This window comes from Rhinolophus sinicus, chromosome 5 (genome assembly GCF_057876585.1).
Source record: "Rhinolophus sinicus isolate RSI-liver-muscle chromosome 5, RSI-T2T, whole genome shotgun sequence".
NCBI lineage: Eukaryota > Metazoa > Chordata > Mammalia > Chiroptera > Rhinolophidae > Rhinolophus > Rhinolophus sinicus.
In genome coordinates this window covers 5578202-5602015 of record NC_142505.1, presented here as the reverse complement: position 1 = coordinate 5602015, position 23814 = coordinate 5578202, and the positions used below count along the sequence as shown (strand labels likewise).

The window sequence follows — 23814 nt, the reverse complement described above, 5'->3', positions numbered from 1 at the left end:
AGCAGGTCCTGACAGCTCTACCTACAAAACATGTCAGGATTCTAGACCCTGAAATGTTTATCATCACCTTCTTACTTTCATCCAGTCAGCCATCCTGTGCATCATTGCGATGAACAGCCCCCTGACTGGAATCCCTGCTTTCCTTTTTGCTTTTCATGGTTGACTCTCAACAGAGCACTCAGAGTGATGCTTTCAAGACTTAAGTCATATCACATCACTCTTTGCTGCAAATGTCCAGTGGCTTTCTCTCTTGCTTGGAGTACAAGCCGAGCCCTTCCCCCGGTTTGCAGAGGCCGACCTAGTGTGGCGCCTGTTGCCTCTCTGAGCACATCATCACTGTTCTCCCCCGTGTTCCCTTTGCTCCAGGTGTCCGGACCTCTGTTCTCCATGAACATGCCAAGTCCACGTCCACATCGAGCCATTTGCTCTTGCTGTTTTTTCATTCCTCTAAAACTTCCCCAGTTTTCCCAAATGCTGTCACCTTAGTCATGTTTCTACCCACAATTCAGTTCCCAAAGAAGCCTTTCCCTGAGCACCCTACCTGAAGCAGTACCTCCTCCCACGTCCCAGCCAACCCACCCTTGGCTTGTTCCTATTCTGCTTTAATTTTTTTCTTAGTACCAATCACCACCATTATTTGTTTATTCTCCTGTGGTCTGTCTCTGCTCTCTAGAGTGAAAGCATCATGGGAGTAGGGCCTTTGGATGACAACGAAGTGATAGCACTCAGCAGGTGCTCCATGAGTAAATGCTCGTGTGTGTACAGTGGATTACTGTGTGTGGTTCGATGGGAAAAGAATAATTCTAACTTTCTATTTTAAACTTAGGCAGGTAGTCCTGGTTTATCAAAACCACATTGGCTTTAGTGTTTCACTTTAAGATCTCAGTTTGCCGGATGATGCAATTTGCTTAGGCCTTGTTGCTTTTTGAGCTGGTAAGAATTTGTTAAGTTCTGCCCTTCTGCCAGCATTGTGTACCACCACGGTGCTTAGCTTTTCTACGCACGTTTATTGACTGAAGAAGGGACAGAATGCCATTGAATGTTGTAGTTAGAGTGCTTGGTTCCTGAGGTCGTCTAGTTAATAATTTCTCTTTAAGGTGACCTTTAGAAGTCTAATGCTCCAGTAGATGATTGTTTTCAGTACTATGATGTTTTGAACATTTTAATTGTAAGATCACTGCCTCCTAAGAACATTAGCTGATTCTGCGGGTTTGTAATTTGTTTTATAATGAATTTTATTTATAATAACTTGAATCAGGTTTATTTTGTCAAGTGTCTTTTTTGGGGAAATTTCAGATAGAGACTTTACTAACACTATACTATATAGGTTGATCTGTCTTTAAAAGCATTCTTTATAGATAAGTTACATTCCAAGAATTTTAATTATTGTACACAATTATGCTTCTCTATTCAGAAACAGAAACCTAAATATTCCAAAGTCAAGATTTCACTTGTGAGCAAATAGGACTTTAGTTTTAAAATCTATATTCTTAAGTACGTCTTTTTGCTCAAGCATCTACTGTCATGGCACTTACATTTACATTTTTTTACTTGTAAATATAAAGCCACTATGATGGCCATCATTAAGTTAATTAAGAGGTTTTCACTTAACTCTTATAAGATGACACGTTTTGTAAAACTGAAAAGAGTAGAAATTTATGATAATAGGGACACACACTGTTTACAAAAGCTAATTCAAGTTAGATGAGGCCTGGAAACCTGGAGTGAATGTCACTCCAGAGACTTTGGCTTTTTGTTGAAACCTTAGTTCCTTCAAAGTAGGGCAAGTGATTCTCTCTCCACCTTGAGTATCCCTCTTGGGTAAACCAGAGAGCTGCTGGATGGTTGGACTCTTGTGAACAGGCATAGAACTTCTGTCACAGAAAACAGCTGTAGGCGCCCGTGTAACTTTCTGTTCTGATTAAGTTTAGTAGCTTTGATTAACTGGAAAATGAGTCATGCAGGATGGAGTAGAGATAAAAAGTACTCTGCATGATCCAGATCAATTATATTACTTGTTAGATGTCGCTATGTAGAGCTATTTAGATGGTACAAACAAAGGACTTTGCTTTAAGATTCTTAAATAAGCTCCTCTTTACATTGCCTTTTTTAGAGGTTCAGAGAAATGAGCACTTCTCATAGTTTAACTATTTCTCTTTCTTTTTTCATTCCCTTTCCATATCCCTTTTTTATTTCACCCAACACCAAAAATGCCCTTTCAGAAACACAAAGTAGATCTTTTCTACAAGCTACGCCATGTGATGAATGAGCTTATTGACCTGCGAAGGCAGCTACTGTCTGGTCACCTGACTCAGGATCAGGTGCGGGAGGTTAAGCGGCACATCACCGTGCGCCTGGACTGGGGCAATGAGTAAGTATGATGTCACTTGGGCATCTCTCAGTTTCCTTTATGATAACTCAGTCCTCGTGGAGTTTGTACTTGATCAAAGCTCTTTAGCGCTTAAAAGACACTGTACTGTCCACTAAGCTTTGATCATTTTTACTATGAGTAGTTGTTTCTTGTAGAGTAGCAACGGACACTCACTGGTTCCACTCACTGAAACTCTCTCAGCCTCCATTTTCACTTCTGGAAAATCAAATTGGATTACATTATCCTTTGAGGTCTCTTCCAGCTCAAATTCCTTGATTCTAGTAATCAGAAAATGCTTTTGTTTCATCTTTTAGTGCCTTTTTAAAAAATGTGAATTTGGTGGCCTTTACATTTTATAGCCATTCAGTGAATCTGAATAAGCATATACAACAAACGGGAACTTCTACATCTGCACTTCAGAATATTCGTAACTAATTTGTCATTCAAAAATAGTCCTGCCTTTATGCAGTGGGTATGATAATTTGCTATTGTCATTACAAGTAAAATACAAGACTTCGGTGTGGGAAGCTAGAGTAAATAGCATTCAGATTTTATTTCTTCCTAGACTTAATAATTGATATAATTCTCAGGTGCTTTTATCTCGTTCTCTTAAAATCAGGTCCATTGAACTTTGAAATGACCAGGTTGCTTTCTTTTTAAGATACGCACATACTAAAGTGTATTAGTACCAGTCTTTAGTTCCTCCCCCTCTCAAGACATCACTGAAATGATAGAAAATTAAAAGAATGGGAAGGGGCCCAGCAATAAATGAAATATATGAACCTATTTCTAGAAGCTGAAAATAGATGGAGGAGTAGTGACAGGGGAAGCCCAGTGTATGTGGAAGAAGTTTTAGCTAATGAAGGAGCTAGTTTGCCTTGTAGCTCCCAGAATGATGGAGGGCGGAAGTGTGCATTTGAACTTTAAAAAGGGAGATTGCTTAAAAGTATGTAAAAGGAATAATCCAGCACCATGAGACGATGCCTGGCAGCTCTGTGTTTCCCCTTCAGACAAACAAATACAAAGACCAATTGCCTGGGGGGAAACTGGGCAAGGAGAGTGTGGACTGGGACCTTATTGCAAAGCCTTCCATATTGTGGCAGTTAAGAGTTTCAAAGTGTAATGACCAGATCCCTTCCACTTACCAGAAATAGAAGCTTGCTAGTCACCCACCCATGTACAAAAAGTTCCCCACATTTCTTCTGGTGCCGTTTTAAAATCTAAATGGACAATTGAGTATAATAAAAAAATATATTTTTTTTACTTTTTTTGGGGGGTTATGGCTTTATTGAGATATAATTCGCATACCATACGATTCACCTATTTAAAGTGCACAATTCAGTGGTTTTTAGTGGCATATACAGAGTTGTACAACCATTACCTGTCAATTGTCCATAATACTTTTTAAAAACATTTTTAAATCTCTATTTTTCTTGGTAGTCTACCCTTTTCAGTCTATATCTTGTTTATCTTTATCTTCCCTCTGACTTTTAAAATCAGTACTGCCACTGCCTATTAACATTGAAAGAACAAATGTTTGGTTTTGTTAAATTGATTTGTTCTCCCCGTCTTTCTTTTATAAAATTTATTTCTCCCCTTATTTTTGCTATTTACTTCATTCTTGTTTTTTTTTTTCTGTTGTTCTTTTGTTTGTTTGTTTATTTGTTTCAGGTGTACAAAACAGTGTAATAGACATTTCATTTCACCTCTCACAAAAGTGATAGCTCACATCCCCCAATCTATTGCCCCTCTGACATCGTATATACCTATTACAATTCCATTGACTAAGAAATCCTTCTATAGGGATGAGAGACCAAGATAAACAAAATACCTTGCCCCAGAAGAATAACCTCTCCCCAGAGAGAATTAGAAATTAGTAAAGAACTTTCAAAAAAATCTGTGAGTATCCTCCAAGAGAATCTAGAAGATCCATTATATAGAATAAAATGCTACGAAAAGGAATGAAGAATGTGATTTCCAAGATAAAGCATTTAGGAAGAGGATAAGAAGATAATTTTATGTTATATCTAGGAGAATAAAATAAAAAGATGGAAAGTGGTTGAGGAAAGAAGAGTAATATGGAGGTTGAATCCAAGGGGTCTAACGTCAGACGTTATAATCTCCAGGAAAAAAACAAAGACAGTAAAGAAGAAATGCTAAAAATGACAGGAAATTTCTCAGAGCCAAAGAACCAGGAGTTTTAGGGTTGAAAGGGCCCACCCAATACCTAGTATAATGAATGGGGAGAAAACCCAAAACCCCACCGCAAGTCATATGAATATACCTCAGGGTCCTAGGGATGATGATAAGATCCTAAAAAGTTTTCAGATAGAAAAACAGGCATTCTTACAAAAGAATAAGAATCACATTGGTCTCAAAAGTTTATCAGTAACACTGGATGTTAGAATATAATGAAATAATACCTTCAGAATTTTGTTGGGAGATGATTTGGCAGCCAAAATTTTGTGAACAACCAAACTAATCAAATGTAAGGGCCAAACTAAGCCATTTTAAAGTATTCAGGGATGCAGAAGTTATCTTTCATGGCCCGTTTCTTAAGGGACTTGAGAATGTGTTCTTGCAGAAGTGGAAGAACAAATCAGAAAAGAGGAAACACAGACTCTAATAAGCAATGGTTCCAACCTGGAGTGGTACTGTTCATCAATAGAAAAGAAAAAAGTACAACTTTAAATTGACAATTTGTGACCTTTTGAAGTGATAATATCCTTTGTTTAATTTAAATTAAATTGCACCCTCTTGACTGTTAATTGCCTTACTTGGCACATACCACAGACCCCTTGTATGATACAGCATGGATTCTGGTATAGTGTTCATAGATCAGACAGTGTTCTCTGAATCTGACTTTGGGCCATAGAAACCTTAGCAAAATACAGTATGTTAGCTTACAGCATAGGGACTGAGCCTCACTGAAGGAATTGTTCTTGGAGGAAGCAACACAAGCAGCAGTTTGAGTTGTAGTTTGCAGAAATTACTTCCACCCACCCATCACCCCAACGAGTTTCCTCTGAGAAGAGTCTTAGTTAAGACTCAGAAAGGTTTGTGGCTCAGTACTTTCGCTTTAAGGGCATGGCGATATTTTCCAGCTTCAGGACATCGGAAATTAGCAGATGGTTCCAATGACTTTCTTAGACTTCTTCTAATACAGGGTGTTGTGCCCACCCATGAGTGTCTTGCCACTCAAAAAGAGTATTATGTTCAGATGACTCTCTCTCTCTCTCTCTCTCTGTCTCTCTCTCTGTCTCTCTCTCTGTCTGTCTCTCTCTCTCTCTGTGTGCCCCCCGCCCCCCAATCATACCCTGCACTTGGTAGGCATTACAGGAATGAATCTAAGTAATAAAATGGGTTTGTTTTTAATGCCTGGTGGTCACTCATTTACCAATCGGTATTTGTTCCCTTCTGGGTTGATATATTGACACAAAATCATCCCTCAAACTATTATGGCTGAATTGATTACAATTACTTATAGCCATTAGTACTTAATTTTCGTGGTTATTAGTAGAAAGGCAGCAAGTATAGTGGAAATAGCCATAGGTTCAGAGTAAGACAGACCTAGCTTGAGATGAGCCCAACTGTGCTTCCTTAGTAGGCCACTGAGTTAACCACTCTCTGCTTCAGTTTCCTCAGTTATAAAATGGGTCTAATACTGTCTATTTCCCATAGTGCTTAGAGATGATATACATAAAATGCCTGTCCCAAGTAAATGTTCAGTAAAGGGTAGCTATAATTAGTTATATCTTACTATATTTTATTATATAAATATAAATGCACCATGTTTTCATTAGTATAGTTACTATCTGTATGCTCTCTATACTGTAAGTGTTAGAAAAGGGCACTGTCTACAGGAAATCTTAATACCTCCAGCCTTTCTCAAACGATTCTGAGGAACAACTAAGTCCTAATGTCTTGAAACACTTGTTATATGTAATTAATTAACTTCAAATTGTTTTTTATGTTCTGTGGTTCAGATGAGGAACCCCAGAAGAGAAAGATAGAATTAAAAATAGAATAGAATATAGAACGTTCAAAAGCAATGTAAAATTTGAAGAATTTGATGTAGATTCAGGGCCCTTGGGTGCACCTGAAGGGATGTAGAACCAAGAGTATGTCTCTTATTCTCTGCTGTGTCCTCAAGTTCGGCATGAGCCTACCACAGAGTAAGTGCTTTATTGAATTACTGAAATGAATGAATATCAGTGACAGGTGGTGAAAGAAGACTAAATATTTTTCTGAAGACTGTTTACCTGAGCAATTAGTGGGGCCATGTTTGAAAACTCATCTCTATACTACATTTGTATGTAGTAGGTATCGTAGATGTATGTCTCCTGCTTGTGTCCATCTGTTTGAATCTGTTTTTCAGACACCTCTTTGATCAGAGTCTTGTACTTTAAGCCGTGTGTTGACGGATAATGTAACATATGATAATAACTAACAGCAATAGCAGTTCCCAGTGCCAGGCTGTGTGCTGAGTGCTTTACATGGATTAATCTTTACACCCAGATAAGATGATGGAGTTTGGTGGAGGAGCCAGCTACAAACCAGGCAGGCTAACCTCAGCGCCCACACCTCTAACTGTTATGTTGATGCAAAAGTAATTGCGGGTTTTGCAATTATTTTCAATCTTTTAAACCACAATTACTTTTGAACCAACCTAATATTATATTTCGCTGCACTGCCTCCCATTGCTGAGAAGATAGAGAAAAGACTGCACTTACCATTCATTATTCTCAGAATAAGCTATAGGAAGAAACAGCCAGGAACCTTTTTTTCAGAGGGAAAGTGTGGTGTTTCTCACTATGCAGCATCTCAGCCTTCTTCCAGTGGGGACAGTCCTCCAGTTTAGCTTTTGAAAACTACTCCATTGAAGATGGTCTTAGTAGAAGGAACTAACTTGCCTTCTGTTTTATCAGATCACCTGTTAATCATTCTATTTCCTAAAATAAAGAAATTGAGAAACTAAAAGGTACTGTACTCTGGAGACTTCTAGGAGCAGGAAAACACTCTGCCTTCTCCTAGCATGAATCAGCACGATGAGTACCAACATTTGCTGTATTTCCTATGTTTAGCACCACTGGTCTGGTACAAAGAAGGTCCTCGGAGAGTATCTGTGAGTTGAGTGGATGGGTGTATGGGTGGATAGTTGAATGGACAACAAGGTTACAGTGTCATAGTGCTAAGACAGTGCAAGCTTGCTGGTCTCCAGACAGGGCCGTCGCTGTGTGTGCTGCTCGTACACTCAGTCCCCGCCCTATGGACTCACATCCGTCTGGATTGTTTTCTTAAGCTATTATATTGAAAACATCTATTTTAATTGGCTTATTTGAATAGTCTTTTTTGTTACTTAGTTCTGAATTTGACTGTCAATTATTTTGTGACCTCCAGTGGTTAAAAAATAGGTATGAAATTTTGTCTCATTTTTGTATTTAAAAAGGTTTCAATAGCATGACTACAGAAAATTTGGAAAACGTTTTAAATGATCAGTTGTATAATTCCACTTCCCTAATGCAAATACCAATATTTTGTGATCTTTTTGCTGTTTTTCCACATGATGCAAACATATTTTAAATATTTAAGATCATATCTGCAAAATTCTCTTTATAATGTAAATTGCTTTTTATGACAAGAGCGGTGGAAAGGATGTGCTTCAGCTCTCTCTGGCTCTCATCGGCACTGCCTGCCTTTACGTTGCTGTAGTGGTAGAAGCCAGAGGCCTGAAATTATTTCAGAGAAATTAAGAATAGCTAATAAGAGGTGATTGAATGGAGTATTTCTTTGATATAAGAAGACAGGATCCCAGTGGTAGAAAAGTAAAATGTCTTCAATGGCATAGTTTTATCATTAAACTAAACCATCATAGTTAAGGCCAACGGTGTATCCTCTCATCATGCAAAACTGTGAGGTTTTGTGGGAGGATTTAGTACCAAACAGTGATTTCCTGTTTAAAAACTCCTGTTTTTCTATTATAGGATAATGCAAGTTATAATAGATAATAGAAAAACGTTTCACACAGTGTGAGGGATATAAATGATAAACGTCTAAGTTTTGCTTTGTCTTGTGCACCTGAAACTAAAAAAAAAACAAAGAAAAAAAAAAGTAAGTTTTTATCCTTTAATATAAAAATACATTTCTCCTTTTCTTGCCTGCTAGACAGTACACGTCTAAATTTTAATTCTTCATCATAGTAACATATTAGCCTGTGCAATTAGTATGTTTGCTTCTAAGTTTGATTTTCCATTTTTATTTTAACCATCTTATTGCAACTTTAACCTTTTCACATATTTTCCTATAAAGAGGGTGTAAATTATAAATAAAATAAAATAAATCTGCATTTTAGATGTACACGTGGCTTTATTTTAAACAAGTGGAAGTTTTATGTACAGAAAGAGCCTACAGAATTAGTTTTGCTAGCATATTCTAAAAGTAGTTCATAGTCTAGTTGAAGAGAAAAAAATACTCTTTCTCCAATGTCTGTGGAATACTTTTGCCAGATGCAATAATCAGTGGCCCTTATTTTGGAGCAGGGTGGTCACAGAGCATCTCTGAAACCCTGATGAGAGTTATAGACCTTCTTTCTACTCAGAAAAAAAATCGTACATGAACACATGCACCTACTGCTGTAAGCTTCAGGGGTCCACAGCTCCACTGGATTCCAGATTTAGAGCTGTTGTTCAGGAGAGTGAGACCGGAGCTAACATTCATTGACTAAATTATGTACCGTATTGGAACCCGAGTTCTGACTGTGTCCAGAGTTATTTCCATTGCCTCATACTGCCTCCCAATCAACCATTAATCACCATTACTTCTTTTCTGCCCAAGTTATATAAGATCTTCCATATACTATGTTCTTTAGTAATAGTAGTACTCCTTGGTTAAATTTCCATCTAAAGCTTCTTAATATATTGGCTAATATGTAGCAAAGTCTTTACTATAGCTTAATGTTAGTATTAATTAAATTGAAAATGAGATAAAACTCAACCAATACATACATTTCTTTGAGTTTAATTAATCTTCAGTGGGTAATTTTTATGTCTTTGACTTTGAATTACAAATCTATTTGGATTCTGGATAATTTTCATCCTAATGGAAGTAATGCATGACTGAACCTTGAGCATACTTGTAGGATGGGGAGAAATGGAAGAATAAGCGTGACTTATTAATGATCTATAAAAAAACCCATCCTTAATGAACTCAAGCAATTTGTTAAAAACGTGATATTGAATGACTCTTTTTTACCATCACAAGGGAACTGCTTGACGACTAGAAATGTGACAGATTTAAAATCCCTAGCCTCATTTATTTTCCTAAAGGTGAGTGCAACTAAGTGTTACTGGGTAAAGGCATGCCTCTCCTGGGCAGTGTCTGAGCCTCTGTCCACAATGTCATGGCAGGTATGGGCTCCCAGGCACATAAAGATAGATGAGTAATCTGCGGACATGGCATGCTAAGTGTGGTCTTTCTCTTTACTAGGCATTTGGGCCTGGACCTGGTACCTCGAAAGGACTTTGAAGTAGTGGATTCGGACCAGATTAGCGTCTCAGACCTCTATAAAATGGTAAGAAATCTAACACAGTGTAGTTTTTTTTCCCTGCACACCTCCTTTTTTCTCCTTTGTTTATTTTTCCCAATTATGTTATGAAACAGTGTTGCTAAAATTGTTCCTTTGTGTTTGTCCCAGTGTAATTAAGGGGTCCTCCTTATTCTGATAGCACATATCACACTTGCTTTTCTAAATGGAATTACTGTATAGAGCTGTTGGGCTTACTGTAATGCCTAGGGGGCACTTCTCTGTTGGTTTTGCTCATGAACAGAGCTCCTTCAGCTTGCAGCAGTTACTAAAATTCTATCTCCCCCTACCTCTTAAGAAGACAAGGTAGTTGAAGCTGAAAAGAGCCAATTATTGTTTAATGTAGTGATTAAACCTGGAAATAATGTGTGACTTTTTCTAAGAGATAAATTCTGATAAATCCTTAGCTGTCTGTTGGTTATTACAAAAATATATTGAGTTGACTGATTACCAAGATTACGTTTCACAAGCTGAATGAGAAGAAGTAACAAAAAGAAAGGTACAAAATTTTTAAGTAAAACAAACATCAGAAACCTCAGGTGACTGTTAAGCGGAGACTAAGGGACTGGGTAAAACCTCACTTTGAGGAGTATATATTCAAGGAATTCACAATTGAGTATATATTCGTGAGACTTACAAGTTTTAGAAAGAATTACAAAATCTCGCTTAAAAATGTAATATTTTTAGGGAACATAGAGGATACGAAGTATGTTGTCTGATCAGGGACCTTAGGAAATTTGCCTAAATAATATTTAAAAAATATCAATCGCTTCTGTATGTTTGCTTATGTATATTTACTAGTGTACAAAAGCATTTGTGCACAGTTGCCTTAACTATGCTCTGTGCAATATGGTAGATGTGAGATAAAGAAATTAAAGATGAACGAGACTTATCCCTTCCCTCAAGAATATCACGACCTAGGGTATTGGTTCCTAATCCTTTCTGGGTCATGGGGGATCAGATGAAATTTCTTCTTGGGACAGTGCCTCAGTTTTAGGGAATTGGTGGATAGTTCCTTCTGATGCTTGCCCCTGAAGCCCATGAGTGGTCCCATGTTTAGAATCTACTCTAGTAGGATCAAACAGTTGCCATATATGTGCTGCAATAATTAAGATATACACTGATGCTTTTAGAGGGGGTGACTTATTTCCTGGGACTGGAAAAAAATCTATGAAAGCTTTCTGAGGTACTAGTACATAAGGTGAGTCTTGGGATAATCAGAGGTTCACCAAGAAGACAAACAAGAAGGAAAGACATTCCAAAATGGCACAGGGCAGAGGGAAATGATAGTTCCAGGAAACTAAAATATTTGGTAACTTTGGCATGCAGGTATGTAGTAATGATTGGGCGATGAAGGCCAATAAGGAGGCAAGAGCCAGATCATGAAGAGCTTTCCAAGCCCCACATTTTACTCTGTCGAGTAGTCTGATGGAACAATGGTAGTGACGTGATCATGCATAGGTTTTAAATGCTGATTCTGTCTATAGAAAAATGTAAAGTAGGGAAGACTGGAATCAGGGAGGAAGGCGACTATGGAAGTGATTCAGGCAAGAAATAATGGGTAGGCAGTAATAGGAATGGAGAAGAAATGCAACAGAGAATGCAAATGTTAGTAAATAGAAATGATAAATTTTGATCAATTAGATGTGGAGAGTAAAAGGAGAATGAGAGTTGGAGGCTAACCACCCTAAAAAGGGTGGTTTGGAGTTGCTGTTTTTGTAAGAATTTTGCATTTTATTCTAAGTTTGACAGAAGGCCTGTGATGGTATTTGAGCAGGGATTCAAAGTTAGCAGCGGGAAGGAGATAACAAAGATCAGAGCAAAAATAAATGAAATAGAGAGTACTAAAACAATAGAAAAGATTAATGAAACTAACAGCTGGTTTTTTTTGAAAAGATAACAGAATTGACAAGTTATATTTACCAAGAAAAAAAGGGACTCAAATAAATAAAATTACAAATGGAAGGAGGCATTATAACTGATACAACAGAAGCATCAATGATCGTAAGAGACTACTGTGAACAATTACATGCCAACAAATTGAACAACCGAGATAGAAATGTACAACCTACCAAGACTAAATCATGAAGAAATAGGAAACTGAACAGATAGTAAAAAATGAGGAGATTGAATAAGTAATCAAAAAATTTCCCAACAAAGAAAAACCTAGTACCAGATGGTTTCACAGGTGAATTCTATCAAAAATTTAAGAAGAATGAATGCCAGTCCTCCTCACACTCTTATGGAACACTCCCAGACTTACTCTACAGGCCAGCATTACCCTGATATCAAAGCCAGATAAGGACACTACAAGAAAAGAAAACCACAGGCTAATATGCCTGATGAATATAGATGCAGAAATTCTTGACAAAATACTAACAAACCAAATTCAATGACATTAAAAGGATCATACATAATCAAGTGGGATTTATTTCTGTGATACCAGTGTGGTTCAACATATACATATCAATAAATATGATACATATTAATGGAATGAAAGATAGAAATCATATGATCATCTCAATAGGTACAAAGTATTTGACAAAATTTAATATCCTTTCATGATAAAATCTTGGAACAAAGTGGCCGTGGGAGAAACATACCTCAACATAATAAAAGCCACGTATGACAAGCCCACGGCTAACAGCATCATACTCAACAGTGAAAAGTTGAAAGCTTTTTCTTTAATATCAAGAACAACACAACGGTGCCCCTTCTCACCATTCCTATTCAACATAGTACTGCGAGTCCTAGCTGGAGCCATTAGGCAAGAATAAAAAGGCATCCAAATTTGAAAGGGAGAAGTAAAATTGTTACTGTTTGCAGATGACATGATCTTGTATACAAAAAATCCTGAAGACTCCACTAAAAAACTGTTAGAACTAATTAACAAATTCAGTAAAGTTTTAGGATATAAAGTCAATATACAAAAATCAGTTGCACCCACTCTACTATCCCTCTGACCTCATATATAGCTGTTATAATACCATTGACTATATTCCCTATGCTGTACTTTACGTCCTGTGAATATGAATGAATATATATATGTGTGTATGTGTATATATATGTATATATATATATAAAATTTTAGTTGACGTTCCTTATTGTTCTACATCAGCTTCATATGTACAGCACAGTGCTCAGGCATCTGCACAATCTATGAAGTGATCCCCCTGATAAGTCCAGTACCCATACAGCACTCTACTCAATTATATATATATATTTTATTTTATTTATTTATTTATTTTTTTAATTTATTGGGGTGACAATTGTTAGTAAAACACTCAATTATATTTTAATAAAGCTGGAAAAAAAAACTTTCCCAGAACGTCGATAAGAGTCTCCAGATTGAAAGGATCCAACAAGTATTTAGCATTTAATTGTGAAATTTCAGCTCACTAAAGCTGAGAGCTTCCTGAGAGAAAAATAGGTCACCTGCTAAGGATTTTTTGTAAGAAAAACATTTGTCTTCCTAATAGCAACATTGAAAATTAGCAATAATGAAGAATTTACTTTAAAATTCTAAGGAAAAAAATTGAACCTAGAGTTTTGTGTTTACTGAGTCACATTATTAAGTGGGAAAGTAGCCCGAAGAAAATTTTGGTCACTTAAAGTCTCAAAAACAAAACAAAATAAAACAACTTTTTAACCCCTTTCAGGAGACTACTGAAGAATAAATTATTTCTTTAAAATGAGAGAAGTAAACCAAAAGACGCTATTATGTGTCATCTAGGAAAGGAATTCTGACTCAATTAAGAGGTACAGTGAATTCTCAGGTTAACATCAGAGGGAAGTCCCAGGATGACATTAAATGTTACAACAGTATACACAAGTTTTAACCAAAACTTGTGAGATATTAAGAATATAGTTGAAGTGCAACAGATGTAAACAAATGCCAAAATCAGCAGCGTCCATGAGAAGAGACCAATAGACAAACCTAAAATGGGGTAAAGAGAGAGCACTATAAATATGACATTTAGAAATACCTGACAAACTCTAGGGGAAAACACGATAAAGAGTTGAAAGTACTTATCTGTGGGGAATGACAGGGTGAACAGAGGACTGATAATTTTATTGCAAGGTTTTTAAGGCTATTTAGCTTTGAAAACTATGTGCTTATGTTACTTTTATTAAATTTAAATGTTAATTTAAAATGTTGATTTCTCAAAAAGGCCCAAGGTACAAGTCCCTTTTTATTTAATTTTATGCTGATTTTTCATCTTTTTATTCCATGTATTTGCTTTTTGACAGAATTAGAAAATAATGAGGAAGAACTGATTTTGAGAGTCTGTAAATTCTTTGAAAGCCATATATTTTAATGTTAAATTGCATACAGCAAAAGCACAGTAAATGTTTTGGTTAAGTCTTAAATTTATCAACCAGGTTCAAAGGAATAACCTTTTAGGACCTTTTGTATTAACATTTAAATCTATTGCTAGAGATTACAAAGAATATGAAACTTTCTGATTATAACAGTATTCCTTGCCACATATTTTGCAAGAAACCTTTATAAATAGGATTATACCTTAAGTTTGCATTTAGAACATTTTATTTTTCATTAAAAAATCAAGTCCCTACACAAATGTTGAATGATAATGATTGATAAAAATTGCTTTAAATACAGTGATGGATGTTCTATATGACAAGAACCAAAGGAAGCTGTAATGCTCCTCAGTTCTTCTACATAATAGCAAGTTTGCAGCCACTTTTCAAGGGTAGAGAATTGGTGCTGCCTAAACTAGAAAGCTTCTCAAAGGCAATAAGAAAGTATTTCTGTTAATCTTAATTAGCCATGCCTCTTTCGGAAATGTGAGCACTTGAAGATTACATATTGCAAGAGAAGCTAACAGACTATTCATATTATAATCTCCTGCTACATTATTATCCTTCCACATTAGCATGTATTAGGAACTGTGTTAGTCTGTTATCTTCTAGTGCTACCATGTTTCCCAGAAAATAAGACCTAGGTGAACCATCAGCTGTAATGCGTCTTTTGGAGCAAAAATTAATATAAGATCCGGTCTTATAGTAAAACAAGACCAGGTATAATATAATATAATATAATATAATATAATATAATATAATATAATATAATATAATATAATATAATATAATGTATAATATAATGTATAATATAATGTAAATATAATACCGGGTCTTATATTAATTTTTGCTCCAAAAGATGCATTAGAGCTGATGGTCTGGCTAGGTCGTATTTTCGGGGAAACAGGGTAATTAATATTTTTAGTAGATCAATGTGTATACGTCTAATTCTGGATTTAAATGAGTTGATTATTTAAAAACAATCAAGTATCTTTGGTGATCCTGACTAGATATGTCTTATAATTCCTTGTAAGACCCACAATACCTAAGACAATTCTCAACATGTACAGAAGACAATTAATTGTGTTATTCAGTTGAATAGATGCACAGTTATTTTTTGCCCAGCTTGGTAGACTTTGGTAGACTGAATGAACCAGAGACTTCAAAGGGCTGAAAATGACTTTTCTATGGGGGAAATTTTGATACAGGCAGTAATGCAGTCCATGCATTTTTCAATTAATTTATATTTTTGCTATACATTACGAGGTACTTAGGATATTAAGATGATTAAGACAGGTGCTTTGCTCCCTGGGAGGACAAGTCTAGAATTGGGTAGCAAATATGGAAACATAGTAATTATAGCTGTAACACAGGGGACGATGGCTCTGTACAGGGAATAATCCACTAGCTAGCTTACGGCTGCCTGACAACAAGGCAGTGGCTTTTCCTTACAGTGCCATGCAAGGCGTCCAGAATGCCAGTTCCTGTGCCTTTCTCTGGCTGCCATGTGGTGTGCTTTCAGACTAGGCTGAAAAGGCCTCCCCAAATTCAATGCCTATGAAATCTAGAATGACATTTGTTATTGTCATCATGGATGTTTTACACTGAAATTAGCTGTACACTTCTGTATATAGTTATGACTGAATATTTATGTTTAAAATTGGTAGTCGTTTAAGAGTTAACCAGTAAATCCACTTGAGAAGAATGACTTAGTACAGCCCCTGAACATAAAATAAAACAACAGAAAGTATTTTCGGTTAGTAACCTTCCCAGTGGAATATGGGTCAGTAAACCATAGAAAGCTTGATGTTTTTCTTTGAAAAACTTTTAAAAGCATTTTTTGTAGCCTATTTTATATATGAACTTTCCTTTTGTACATCTATATTCTATGTGATGATTTCCCCAGCTGGGGAACACCTGCTTTTCTTATACAGTTGTCCCTCGGTATCTGTAGGGAATTGGTTCCAGGATTCCCTGCAAATATCAAAATCAGCAGATGCTCAAGTACCTTCTGTACAATGTTGCAGTATTTACATATCACCTGTATTTACATGTGGGCTACAGCAGGGTGTGCCTACACATCACTCTCTTGGCGTGCATTCATTATAGTGCTGGGCACGTGGCAAATTCAAGTTTCGCTGTTTGGAACTTTCTGGGAGTTTTAAATTTTTCCCCCAAATATTTTCAAACTGTGGTTGGTTGAATCCGAAAATGTGAAACGTGTGCACACGGAGGACCAACTGTATTTAATAAGTATTATGGGAACATGTAGTCCCATGGATGAACATCTATAGTCAGTAATAATTAGCTAATAATGCACATGAATATTTAATAATTAACAAATACAGCTAGTGAGATGCACTTAAATTAATATTTAATTGTACTTTAGTTTCATTTAGGGTTAAATGTGTGTATTTGGAAGGAAGAGAAAAATCATTCTCCTCAGCAACCATTCTTTGTACCCATGTCACGTGGAACAGTTCACTGAATGAGTGGTCTCACGCCTGTAGACCTCAAAACGGAGCAGGATAGAAACTCATGGTTGAGTTTATCAAGACCAGGGACCAAATGTTTGTGAACCCACCATTCTTTCTGGCAAGGGTTTACTTCTAAATGTGACTGACTTTTCTATAGTAACTAATTATACCAATAATAACAAGAAGAATACTAATTATAGATAACAATGGTCAACTACTTACAAGTGATGGGTTCTGTGCTGGGTTAATCTGCACAAAACCCTATGAAGTTGAATTCAGCACAACATGTTATACTCACTTTGCAGATGAGGAAGCACCAGTGAGCCAAGGTTTAAAACCAGGTGTCCTGACTTCTGCACTGAGGTCCCTAACTGCTATGTCACGCTGCTTCCCATTATGAAATTTAAGCCTAATAATAACCCTGTTAGGAAGACAATAAACGCTTTATCTCAGTTTTACAGTTGAGGAAAGTATCTCTTGGGGGAAAGTAAGCAATTTGCCTGAAGTTTCACAACCATTTGTCTGTGGCTTGGATTGGAATCTGCTGCTTCTAACTTCAGCCAGCAGTAAAGGAACAGCATGGAGAGAGGTTTGGGAGGGAGCCCCTTTTGGTAAAAGGCTATATCTCCTTCAATGTGGAGAGCCCGAAAAGGCTGGATTACACGGCTAAGGATATGGTACATACAGCGTGTGGAGAGGATGGTGCCACAGCAAAAACCCAGTAGCAAGTACCACCTGTGACTTGGCTGGTACTCTGAGCTGGAAAGGCTTGGGTTTGAATCCAGACTTTCCTGCCACCTTTCTGTGTGACCTTCAGCTAATCTCTTCCTCGTACTAAGCCTAGATGCCTCCATCAAACATAAATAATATTTATCTAACAAGGTTACCAGAATTAAATGAGATCATATATATAAACAACATAGTGGAATGCTAAGCATAGAGAAAATGCTTAATGAAAGTTAGTTTCCTTCCCAATTGAGTGAAGTTTTCTTTCTTTCTTTCCATAGCATTTATCTAGCCGGCAGAGTGTACAGCAAAGCACATCCCAGGTAAGCATCTTAACCAGGCCTCGCAGTCTTTTCTCTCAACTCTTTCTTTTAAGAGCTCACACATAGGGATGCACTGGAAATGACAGACACCGCTGTCATTTGTGTGGTCTTTCATCTAAGGAGTTCTGACCTTTAAGCACATTTGGCCAGTCTCCACTCCTCTGTGCAAATTTACATAAGCACCACTGAAAGAAAGGAGACTGAGAGACTAAAATTAATCAGTCTGGAAGAAAATAAAAATGTCATTTAGATGGTAACTATTATCATCTAACAATGTAATTCAAGTGCAGCAGGGTCATGCAGTATCTCCAAGAAATGACTTTGAAAATGGTTCCATGGCGAATTTAGATGTTTATGACCTGGAGGAGATTTTGAGTTCCCTCGTAAGTTGGGATTACTGTTGCAGTATCTCCTTCACTCTGTTTACTTTTCCCAGCTGCATATTTGTCCACCTCAAACCAAGCATGTTGACACAGTACCCCCTACAAGCAGAGAAATCACCTTCAGTCTCTCTCTTAAATGATTCCCTTCAGCAGTAAGTTAGTCGTTTAGTTTTCATTTTATTTATGATTAATATAATGAACAGCTAAAGTAAAAATCACTGTTTTTTTGCCTTCCTCGTTAGGTGGATACAATGCGCCCACGTCACGGGGAAACCTGTCGGATGCCAGTGCCACATCACTTCTTCCTAAGCCTGAAGAGTTTCACCTACAACACCATTGGGGAAGATACTGATGTCTTCTTTTCCTTGTATGATATGCGAGAAGGCAAGCAGATCAGGTAAAGGATACTAGAAGTTCTGCTGAGGTGGGGACTCTGGGCTAGGATGGTATGGCCAGCGTCATAGGCATCTTGGGCCGTCAGAGAAGATAGACGCATAGAGGAGGCAAAACAAGATAGAGTAAGCTCCTCTTTCACTGGGAGCTTTTCCTCCAGTCTCAGTGTACCCTGAAGGTACGCGTGGCCTCTTTCTTATCCTGTGCCTTTTCCCACTTGGAAGCTCAGACCCCAGTCTTGGCTCTCACCACCTCTGGGAGTGAAAAGGATGCATCTCTTCAGTGCCGGAAGAAATGAATACAGAAACAGAACACAGCACATTCAGCAGAACCCAGGCCTAGACTGCAGGAAGCCCTGGGCTCTGCCTTGCTGCATGTGGGAGAGGGGATAGGCTAACGGGGTCCTGTCCGAGGGCAGCCCCGGTCCTCACTGCCACCAGCCCTGTTTAGCGGGGAGCATCTTCGGGCAGCAGGGAAGGTGGGCCTGACTCCATCAGTCCTTGTTGCCTTGAGTTGGAGGAGAGGCCGCAGAAAGGGGCTGACGCGGATCTTGGCAGAGCCACGAAGCCCTCTGGCACGGGCAGCTGCACCAGTGCTTTTTCCCGGGAAAGGGAGAGAGGAGTCAAGGAGACATTCTAGGCTTCTCTTTCTCTAGAGGCCGGTAAGGCTCCCGTGGGGAGAGATGACCTTCGTAGCCAGCTTGGGATTTTAGGGAGTCCAAGCTTTTCTTTGTAGTTGTCTTCTCGGTGGGGCAGAGAGAAAATAAATCTTGGAATACTTTTATATTATTTGGTGACTTCCTGTATTAAGAGTACTTTATGGTTTTTTGTTTTGTTTTTTTACTTAAAATTTGAAAACAACAGTTTCTTTTCCAATTGCATATTACATGTGGGAAAATTGAAAATGGCAGTTATAACAGAGTACAAAGGCAAATCAGGTGTGCACGCTCCACAGGGCCTCTGATCTGGACTCCCCTTCCCCCACCAAAAAAATTAAAGCACCAGTGGCTCAGTGGCATAGCAATAAAAGGCATGTAGGTCTGTCCTGTCACCTGTGGTTTCTAGTATGTGTTTCTAGGAAAGCTGTGGTCAAGAAGGTAGTAGTGGTAGCGAAGGCAGCGACAGCTGCCACGTGCAGACGAGACTGCCTGGCTGTAAGATCTGGCTGCTCTTGTTTTTCTACTAGAGCAGAGGTTTGTAAACTTTATTAGTACTTATTTCTGTGTATGGAAGAATTCTTTCTTTAAGCTAAATTTTATGAGAAAGTTTAATATATGAAACAGATAAGATAGAACTACTCCAGTGTTGAAGGGAAAGGGAAATAACAGAAATCTCACTCCGCCCCTGCCCCACTCAGTGCCCTGGTGAACCCCTGAAAGCCTGTTTGAAAACCAGAGTACACTTCATCCTGAGTGCCAGGGGACTGTCTGTCTCCACGGTCCCACATGTGCCTGTGCCCATTCCTTGCTTTATCGGGCTAAGTGCACAGAGAAGCCCCAAACCCCCCAGAGATACCCCACTGCTCTGGTTTGCAATCCGTGCAGGATCATCAGTGTACCCATTGTTTTATCTTTGGACTTATTGTTTATAATTTAGCCTCAAGAAACAATAAAACATCTTAAAAGAAGAAATGTAAAAAACATTTTTTTGTGGAGTTGCTGATAATGTTTAGGCCATTTAAAAATCCTTAGATATTAAAGAACTATATCACTTTCCCATTGACGTAATAAAACCATAAGGTCCTTAGTTGAAAATATCATCTTCGTTTAGTTTTAAGAGTGAACTAATAAGCAGAATTTTAGATCTAGGTTTAATCAATAGATGTTCTTTCTTCTTTCCATTAAGATTTATGTAGTTGTATAAGCCCTCAAAAATTTAGGTCCTTGAGCTGATATTATGAGATAATTATGCTTTCATTATGATTAGGTATTAAATTGGTCATATATTACTTTCTCTAAGCAGTTTTCAGAAGTCATGAAGGATTAGGGATGTATTGTCAGGTGCATGGAGTGTTTTACAGAGCAATTGCTTTAGTTGTTTCTCCTCCTCAAGAGAACTCCTTGAGTGACTGTCTTTCCAATCAGGTATTTCTAGTCTCGTCTCCAGCCAAATGGAGCTGGCCAGGACACTCTGACCTCTGTGCCCAAGAACACATGTGAGCCGGGGGAGCAGGCTAAGGAGGAGAAGGCCAGATCTTCCTCCCCTTCGTCTCATTGCGGATTCCACAGGCAAACCTGGAAGGGCTAAAGTGCACGACAAATCGCAAACCCTCATACAGCATCCTGATATATCCTGACTGATGAGTATCAGATGATCTGCGGAGGGAAGAATCAGTTGGCAGGGCCTTGGTAGCTCTAAGTATTTTTTGTGACATTTCATCATTCTGAACAGAATCCTACGTATTTAGCCTGAAATCTCAGTCTCTTATTAAGACCTCTCCCCCGAGCTTCAGGTCCTTCTTTCGTTTTTCCTCCCAGACGTCTGCCATTGGGTGGCCCTCAGACTTTTCTACCTCAGCATATCTAAACAATTCGTTTTCTTTCCTCACACATATACTTCCTCCTGTGCTCTTGAAATCAAGTGAAAGGCATTATCATGTGCTGAGAGATCCGTCTCAGAAACGTAGGAATCCTCTGAGGCTCCTCTCTCCTTCTCTCTGTCCCTTCACGTTGATCACTGTGTCCTGTCACTTCGGTCTCCTAAATATCAATCAAACCACCGACCCCACTCCATCCCCACTGTCACACCAGGTCCTTCCCATTTCTCCCCAAACATAGACTCCCTGTCTTCCTGAGTTATGCTCCATACCACCACCACACTTCTCTTAAAGGCGCAGACCGTCCATGGCAGCTCCCACTTAGCCTGTTACTGGGTGTGGCGTAAAAGGCCCAACATGGTGTAATTCTGCCTGTTTCTCTAACCTTATTTCATGCATTCTGTTTTCCTCCTGATGACTTACTTGGCTTTCCCTAAACGTGCCTTGCTCTTTCATGTCTCCCTACCCTTGTTGGCTTGGTAAATTCCTGTCCGTTCTTTAAAACTCAACTTTATGAAACCTTCCTCCATATTTATGGGTAGAATCAGGCCCTGGGACTTAATTACACCCATGAAGACACCCTGTCCCCAGCTTTTTCCCATTACTAGATATTATATTGTAATTGTAAACATGCATGTAAATCCCCCCCCCCGTGGAGTGTGTGTGTCTTTGTGTATCTTTTGTACCATTTCCTCCCCAGTGCTAAGCACTGGATCTTGGATATTGGAGCATTAAATAAATATTTATTGAGTGACTGAATAAGTGCATATTAGTTAAGAAGTACCAATCAGTCACCTGTGACTCAAGGGATTTTCATTTAATTAAGCAGTTTAGCAAGCATTTACTGCGGGTTTCCTGTTTGTGGGCCCCTGCAATAACTGCTAGGGACTTAGATTGAAAAGAACTGTCCTGCTGCTGAGGAGGCCTGAGAAAGGTGCTACAGGATTCCTAACAATGTGAAACATGTTCTTCCAAGCTGAGTGAAAATAAGATGGGCAGACGCCTTACTGACATGTGGTGGGATTTTAAGCCCAATGAGAAGTCAGGGAAAAACAAAAAACACAACCTGTTAAGTTAGAAACTTTATTATAGACTTTCTTTAAGATAAAAAATGAGAAGTCCTGTTTGTTTTATATATATTTTTCTAATCAATTATATTTCAGGCTTTGCTCTATATTTAGGATTAAATTGTGTTTGGGAAAGAAATAGATTTCCCATGTAATATATTGGGAGAGATGGCTTTTCCTGTCATGGTGAGCTGGATTAATTGTCACCAAGGTTTTGTATTCAATATTCAAAGAACTGTTTTTAAAAAAGAAAAGTCAGGAAGAAGAGGATTATTGGGAGTCTGAGAAACCAGGAAGCGCTCTTGTAGAAAATAAAAGTAATTGAATAGAAGAATGGCCAGGATCCAGATAGGGTATTAAGTCATTTGTTCAACAAATATTTATTAAACGTCTACCCTAGGTATTCGGGTACATGCTAGAGATATTGAAGTGAGCCAGAGAGGTACCTGCTTGTCTTCTTGGAACTTAATGATCTAGTAGAGAGACCACTCTCCTTAGTAGAAAGATCATTAAACACGTGATCACATGAATAACTGTAGTTTAAAAACGATGGTAAATGCCATAAAGGAAAATCATGCAGGGGGCTGTGAAACCTCATGTAGATTGGAGTGCAGGCAAGCTCTTATGGCATCTACGCTAAGGCTTAAGCACAAAGAGTGGGTAACATGACAAAGGCAGAAGAAGGTCTAGATGCAGGGAATGACTTGGTCCATTCAGAGAACTGAGAAGTGGTGAGTGTTGCTGGAATGTAGTGAATGAGAGAAGGAAAGGGTTTCACAAGAGGTGATTGAGGAGAGTCAGGGACAGGTTATGCAGGCCTTATAGCCATGGAAGGGTTTTGGATTTTATTGTAAGTTCAAGATGAGAAGATATTCAAGCATGAAAAGGAGCAAAGGCAAAAGTGTGAGTCAGAAACAACAAAGACCGCAATGCACGTGTGCAGGAAATTAGGAGAGGCTATTAGAGCTAGAAAAAGGTTTGTGTTGACAGTGAACTCCAGGGCTCGAATCCCTTTCTTACTTACCACCTTTGGCTGCTCACAGCCTCTTAAACAAAGAAAGAGCTCAGTAAATGTTTGATCAGAAAACAAGTGCTAGAGACAAGATGAAATAGGTCTAGGAGAGCCCTGGAAATCCTACGCTAATTTAGGCTTGGTGTGTTAGATAACCCTTATGACTCCTTGAGCAGAGGAACGACTTGTTGAAGGTGGTGATTTGAGATGATCACAGTGGCAATATGTAGGTTAAACTAGAAAAGAGATGAGTTAGAAGCTACTGCAGATGTGAAGTGATGAGGCCCTGGATAAGGAGGCTAGGAGTAAGACGAGAGAGGAAAAGGCGTTTTGCCCTGTAGGATCTGATCCCGGCCTCGTCACTGCGACACCGCATTGCCCATCACTTCCTCCTTGGTCATTCCACTTTACAATGGCCTCCTTGCTATTCCCTGAAAACATAACACATCTTACTTAGGGCCTTTCTTTGCACCTGCTGTTTCCCGGGGAGTTTCATGATGCTTGCATCCTCACCTTCAGGTTTTTACTCAAATACCATGCTCAGGTTTTTCCTGGCCACCCTGTGTAGAACTGAAACCACCATTACCACCATCTCTTGCCTACACATGCATATTCTCAATGT

The 23814-nt window shown here is 38.3% G+C and overlaps 1 protein-coding gene across 10 annotated transcripts in view; it reads left to right on the top strand.

Annotated features, from left to right (window-relative positions):
- DOCK3 (dedicator of cytokinesis 3) overlaps nt 1-23814 on the top strand; it is a 294157-nt gene that overhangs the window by 114735 nt on the left and 155608 nt on the right. For 9 of the 10 annotated variants that reach the window (XM_074312252.2, XM_074312255.2, XM_074312249.2 and 6 more), the window contains 4 exons: nt 2223-2371; nt 9857-9941; nt 17761-17802; nt 18428-18582. In XM_074312252.2, coding sequence (XP_074168353.1) covers nt 2223-2371; nt 9857-9941; nt 17761-17802; nt 18428-18582 — 431 coding nt within the window. The remainder of the gene's footprint in view (nt 1-2222; nt 2372-9856; nt 9942-17760; nt 17803-18427; nt 18583-23814) is intronic. The other variant, XM_074312256.2, reaches the window with a different exon arrangement.